At 38.2% G+C, this 6,274-nt stretch overlaps 1 protein-coding gene across 9 annotated transcripts in view; it reads left to right on the top strand.

Annotated features, from left to right (window-relative positions):
* Positions 1-6,274, top strand: part of GTF2I (general transcription factor IIi) — a 120,690-nt gene that overhangs the window by 56,109 nt on the left and 58,307 nt on the right. For all 9 annotated transcript variants that reach the window (XM_019511394.1, XM_019511392.1, XM_019511395.1 and 6 more), the window contains 2 exons: positions 3,165-3,227; positions 5,506-5,607. In XM_019511394.1, the coding sequence (XP_019366939.1) occupies positions 3,165-3,227; positions 5,506-5,607 (165 nt within the window). The remainder of the gene's footprint in view (positions 1-3,164; positions 3,228-5,505; positions 5,608-6,274) is intronic.

The following is a 6,274-nucleotide window of genomic DNA, read 5'->3' as shown; positions in this document are numbered from 1 at the left end:
TGTTGATGATACTCATTCTTGTCCATATCATCATTTTCATTTCAGAGGTAAATATCACCAATTACCATAGCATGTAGATGCCACTGTAATATTTAGAAGTGCATTGGGTGTCTTTTTGTAAAGAAAAACAAGTCCTCTGTTTTTTCCCTTCTGCAACAATAAGATTAATGTGTTAAGAGAACATAATCCAGGTGTGTTGCTCTCTGAAGCACGGTGCCAATTTTTCTTAACTGTTAGATGGACAAAAGGGAACTTGGAGTAGCAGCCTGAGGTGAAATAAGAGGTTTGCTCAACCGTGTGTCTGGCAGTACCACTGTTCATATCCAGAGACCTTCTGCTAAGAATACCCAATCTTGGCTCCTGTTTTGTTAATTTGGGGTCTCTCTTCCACGCCTGCCTTTAACCTTCATTTAACTTTAGAAGAACAGGTTTTCTGTAGGAATACTGAAAGTTGCACCTTAGTTTTCAGTGAGTGATTATCTAGGCCTCTGAAGTTTTAATAGCAGTCCTAGAGCCAGTTCAGGAAATTGCGAGCAATTAAATCTTACTGCAGTACCAGGGCAATTGATTTGTAATTTAAAAGAGTAAAAGGAACAGCTAGATAGATAGAATGGACAATCTTGTGTGGCTTTTTGAAGGAAAATTGTGCATCTCTAATCGGTTAGAATTCTTTGAATGTGCCCATAAAAGAGAAGAATCAATAGATGTTGTTTGGCTTTCTATATAGTCTTTGACAAATTTCCTCTTGAGAAATTATTAAAGAGATTTACTCATAAGTACTGAAAAAGTGCTGACACAAGTGAGAAACTGGCTAGGAGATCAATGGTCAGTTTTCAGCATAGCCAAAGATTAACACTGGAACACACCATAGTTCAGTAGTGGTAAAACACCATTGCAGAATCATAATCCCTATCTCCCACCTTCCCTGGGTGAATGGGCAGCACGATAATAGCTGAAATTCAACTTTGGTAAGTGTAAGGTTATGCACATAAGTAGGGATCATTTTAACAATACAGCGCTGGATTGTAAATTGTGTGAAACTACTGCGGAAGAACTTTAAGCATCATTACAGTCAGGGGAAAAAATCTGCAGTGATACAAGAAAAGTTGATGTGTATAAAGAATGGGATTGTAAATATTATATTACTGCTATAGAAATAGATATTATGCTTTCAGCTGCTATATTGTGTTCAGTTATGGTCATTCTACTTGGAAAATATGACTAAGCAAATACAAAAGAGAAGAGTAACAAGAATGATTAGAGAGGGGAGAAATGTCTATATAAAAAGAGACTGGAAAAGGTGGTGGCTGTTTCTGTACATTAGGGTAAAAAAAAAAAAAAGAGGGGCGGAGAAGTGGTAAACTGGAATTTTTTTGTCTTCTGTCATAATAATCGACAGAGATGGTGAAACTGAACTCTAAAATTTAGAATTGAAGAGGGGAAATGCTAAATAATGTACGACTATATCTCAAGTTATCATTAAGTTAATTGGTGCCAAAAGGCTGGGAAAAGATCAATTGATAATGATACTTGTACTTAATAAGACTTGCTTGAGGGCATAAACTAACCACTAATTGACACGGCACTGAGAAATTTCTTTGTGGCGTATTTCATAACTCCATGACAGTCTACTGTATGATTTATTGCATGTTCCTCTGAATTACCTGCTGTCAGAAACTGGATGATGAACCAGATGAGCCATTCTCTGATCCTCTGTGGTTGTTCTTCTGTTTCCATGAAATTCACCACAACTGTATACCTGTTAAATAACCAAAGAAAAAGAATTTGGCCTGCTATGGTATTTCTTAGAAAAGTCTTTGTATGATCACCCCGTTGTCATCTATTTCAATTCTTGCAACTTCGCTTTCATCTCACCTCTGGTAGAGGACTGCGATGCCACAAACCTTTCCTTTTAACCATGCTTTAGTTTGTGAGTTACCTGAATTAGATCCAGCTGTCACAGGAAATTTTCTGTGAACAAGATGATAGGTTTGGCAGAGTTGAAGTATGATCTATTTAAGATATTTTAGTTGTGGATCCTGATTCTATCTATGGTGTCAAGCGAAGAGAAATGACAAAGGGAGAATCCTCACTCCTGATTCCCAGTCAGACTAGCGCATCTTGGGTACCTGTACATGTGCAGTGACGCCGCTCCCATGTGCTGTAATCAAGTTTGTTAAAGTGTGGTAACTCCAGCAGACCAGTGTCATGTGTATCAGCGTCCCTGTGCTGAAAAATGGCAAGAGGAGCCCTTTAACTAAAGCTCATTCAACGAGCTTTAGTTAAAGCACCCCTGCTGCCATTTTTCAGCATGGAGATGCTGATACATGTGATGTTCTGGGTGCTTTAATTAGAGTGGCTCTTGAGTGTCGCCTCCCCTTCCCTCCCCACACATACATATACACATGCTCCCGGAGCATGTGTATAAATAAACACCCCTTGTTTCCATCTTGGAACTCTTAGTGTTGTTTCATATGTGCAAGTTTAGCAGTTTTTAACTAAAACAGAAAGGAATACTGTCTATATCAGTTTGCATGTTTAAAGCATTTAAACCCAAAATTGGCATCCCTTTATTTTATCAGGATATAATTTAATTCATTCCCTGTTTGTAAACACTGAATGAATATAGGTGGGTCAAATCCTGGTCACTGCAGTGATGCATGTTGCCCCACTGAAGTCAGTTTGGGTTTGTTTCTGTCATCTGTCACTGTTGATTTTGTAGTCTTATGCAAATTATTGTAAAGTAATCAGTACATGTCTGACAATATTATGGGAATGATGGAGAAAATAAAGCACCTGTGAGGGAGAGAGAGCCTTTGTTTATATTTTCAGTAATCCCTGATAACAATGAGAAAATATTTATGATTTATATTAATCCTGTTAAGCCTGGAATAAGGAATTTCTGACTGTCATTAATGCCGACTCTGCACTGCTGCACATGCAGCGTAGCCTGCATAATCCTCATTTCCTTTCCCTTGTCTAAAGGCTTATGTTAAAAGTATCTTTTGTGCTGCGTTTTGTGTACTCTGTGAATTTAAAACTTGCATCGAAGCTGTTGGGCCTTTTTTGAGAAGCAGCAGTCTAAACATTTAAATTGCTGACTGTTTGGGGTGAGAGTACTTTAGATGGCATGTGCTATTCAGAAGTTGTTTGTTTCCCCTCAGATTCGTCTCAGCACGCCCCTTCCGAAACAAGCGAAGACCCTGAAGTTGAGGTCACCATTGAAGGTGAGTTTTTTTTTTTCAACTCCTGTATTGCAATATTTTGCCTTCTCTTGGCAATAAAAGCCTTTACAATTGCTAATAGAGTGTTCATATCATTTTCTTTCACCTGAAAATCACGGATCCTAGTTTTCCACGATAGAAAAACTTTTACGTCTGATGAAACTTGAAAATCCACATTTTTCCATGGCGAGCCCCGCACAACACCAGTTGGCTGAGGGGGCCTAGTGGCAGTCCTGCCCCTTGCTTCTGTTTGGTGGAGAAGGGCAGGGCTGCACAACAGGTAGCTGTCTTGGCCAGTCAGCAGTGGAGAGAGGAGCATCTTGGCTGCTTTCCTGCATGCTGGTGGCATATCCCCCCCAGGCGGGCTGCTGCAGTGGGTTGAGATCCATTTGCTCCCACTAGGAGCCAACATTTTTTTTTAGTCAGCTTTTTTTCCCCTCTGGCAATTCTAAAGATTTTCTGTAATTAATAAATAAATAATCCATTTTTTTTCCTTTGGAAACGCATTTGAAGGATCCCTGCTGATTTAACTAACAGTGATCATCCATCGGTATTAACATACTGTCATAGAAGTTCAGTATAAACAGCATACTCTTTGCACCCATTAAGCCAGGCTTTGAATGATTGTATTTTGTATGTATGCTTCTAGCAGTAAGAGTACGAGCGTCATTTATCATTTTGTTACGCTGAATTTAAAAAGTTGTTTTGGAACATTCATTCTTACAGAAATTAAAACTGGATTTTTTAAGCTGATTTCATTCATGTACAAATTCCTAATTATCAATAGCTTGGACTGTACCAAAGTAAGTTATTGGAAAGTTTAATCTATTTGTCTGGTGTTGATTAAAATCACTTGGCAAGAGAAAAAACAATTGTAACTACTTTTGATATTTTTCATCCATATGTTCAGTGAGACGGTTGCAATGGTAATCGAGCATCACTGAAGCTACTTTTGGATGGGTTGAAAATTAGCCTCCCCCCCCCCCTTTTTAAACTGAGTTAGGTGCACTACCATTACCTAAAGTGTGTTTTGGGTGGGCTTCCTATATGTCTGCCACTATAGTAAGTAAGATTTAGGACCCAGCAAAATAATTGCCTCTAGCAATTATGTCTTTCAGTGCAGTACATTTTTAGGATGGAGTTGACATGTGTTGGGATTACATTTAAACTTTTCCAACAGTAAAATATAATTCTGATATTATTGCAGTGAAACAGATGATTTAAATATTCTAAAGCTTCTCTTTTTAAAATACAAACCTTTTAAGGTCCTCTGCTATAATGCATTGAGACTGCTTTTATAGAGCCCAAAAGAGAGGTAAGGGGGTTCCCAACATCTTTTCAGCTTTTTCCATCCCAGGCAAGAGGTAGGATTCAGTTTTTTTCTTTAGTTTAATTGTGTCTCTCAGATTGGAGGCATTGCCAACAGGAAAGGTTTCCCTAGCTAAAATCATTGTGCTGGGGGAGAGAAACTACAGTTCTGCTGCAGTCTTGGACTTGTTTGTTGGTTTGCTAAACTTCTGTCGTCAGAATGGTAAAATCTGAGGCCATCAGCTGCCTTCACTTTTTTTGGCTTGCTTAAGTGTGTTTAGCATAACTAGTTCCCCCAGAAGGGATTTCTGCAGCGCACAAATGAAATTGAATGGGCCTTTTCCCCCTGATTTTAATGTTTTTCATCTGTGAATCTTCTGGAATTAAAAGTTGGTGTAGAGCACAGCCCTAGATTTGCTGAGCTTTTGTTGAATTAAATTCCACCTTTAGACGGTAGGTTTTTTTAGCGTAATTTTGGCTTTAAATGATTTCTGAAAAGCTCTTGGGTTCCACAGGGACAAAAGTACCATAAACTCGTGTGGAATATGTTGTATGATCTGTAAAGTCATGATGTTTCAGGATCCGGTAATACGCTTCGAGATAGAAGGGTGAGATGAATTCCAGTTGATCATAAATATGTAAAGTAAATATATATTTTGTTGTGACTTCGGCCTAGTGTGTCTGTTCAGAACACTATTGGGTTTTTGGTACGTTGAACATCTGTTTCAGGAAAACATGACCTAAATCTTGCTTTTGCTACATCTTGCCACATGCTGGCACTCTTGCTCCTATGAATGGCTCACATACAAGCAGGTGGTGTGTTTTTTGAGTTACTCGCATAAGGGGTTTTTTTTGTTTGCAAATTTGAGCCCTTACACAGGCAATTAGAACTTTTGAATTTGAAAATACTTTCAGCATGGCAAACAGTAGTCCTTGCAGTAACATTGGTGAGGTTTTCTTTCTTTGTTTTCAGATGATGACGACTACTTGCCACCCAACAAAAGACCGAAGAACACAGAGTCGACAAATGAAGCAGCCAATACTGGGAGGAGAAAAGTGAGAGAGTTCAATTTTGGTAAGATTCAGAATGATGGATCTTCTTTTGCTTGTCTTTTGCTTTCTGAAAAATTGTGCTGTTCAGTGGTACTGGATAAGATTAAGTTATGGGACTTTGAGATGTGGTGAAAGAGGCTTTGTCTCAGTAGATATATTCATGCCATTCAAAAATTATAAGCTTACCTGCATTTGTTCATAATGGTGTATGTAAAATGATCATCTAACAAGAACAACTTTGACCTATCCAGTTGTAGCGTTTAACTCATTCAGCAACTATAGTAGGTGGAAAGAAACAAGGCTGAACAATTTAAACACTGATAACCAGGTAATTGCATAAAGTAGGAGCAAACTTAACTTTTTTCATTTGATTTTTTTTTTTTTCAAGGAAATAAAGGAACCAGGCACTTTGACTTTAGCTTAATGGACAATTGGAGAGCCTAGGTCAGGAGCTGGTGGTAGTCAATTCCTCTTGATATTTTAAATGAAACAAGAATGTGCTAAGAGGGGGAATCATGCTTGGGGAAAGAAGCAGGGGGACTCCTTTTACAGTGGGTAACTTGGCTTCAGCTTTGCCCACGCAGAAAAAGATGCTTGTTTTTCTATTTGTTTTTCTTTGGTGGGTTGTGTGGGTTTTATTTTTTTTTTTGTACATTTTTTTTTTTTTTTTTTTTTTTTTTTTTTTTTTT

This window comes from Gavialis gangeticus, unplaced genomic scaffold (assembly GCF_001723915.1).
Source record: "Gavialis gangeticus isolate Ggan-Ray unplaced genomic scaffold, GavGan_comp1, whole genome shotgun sequence".
NCBI classification, from domain to species: Eukaryota; Metazoa; Chordata; order Crocodylia; family Gavialidae; genus Gavialis; species Gavialis gangeticus.
This window is presented reverse-complemented; position numbering and strand designations above follow the sequence as displayed.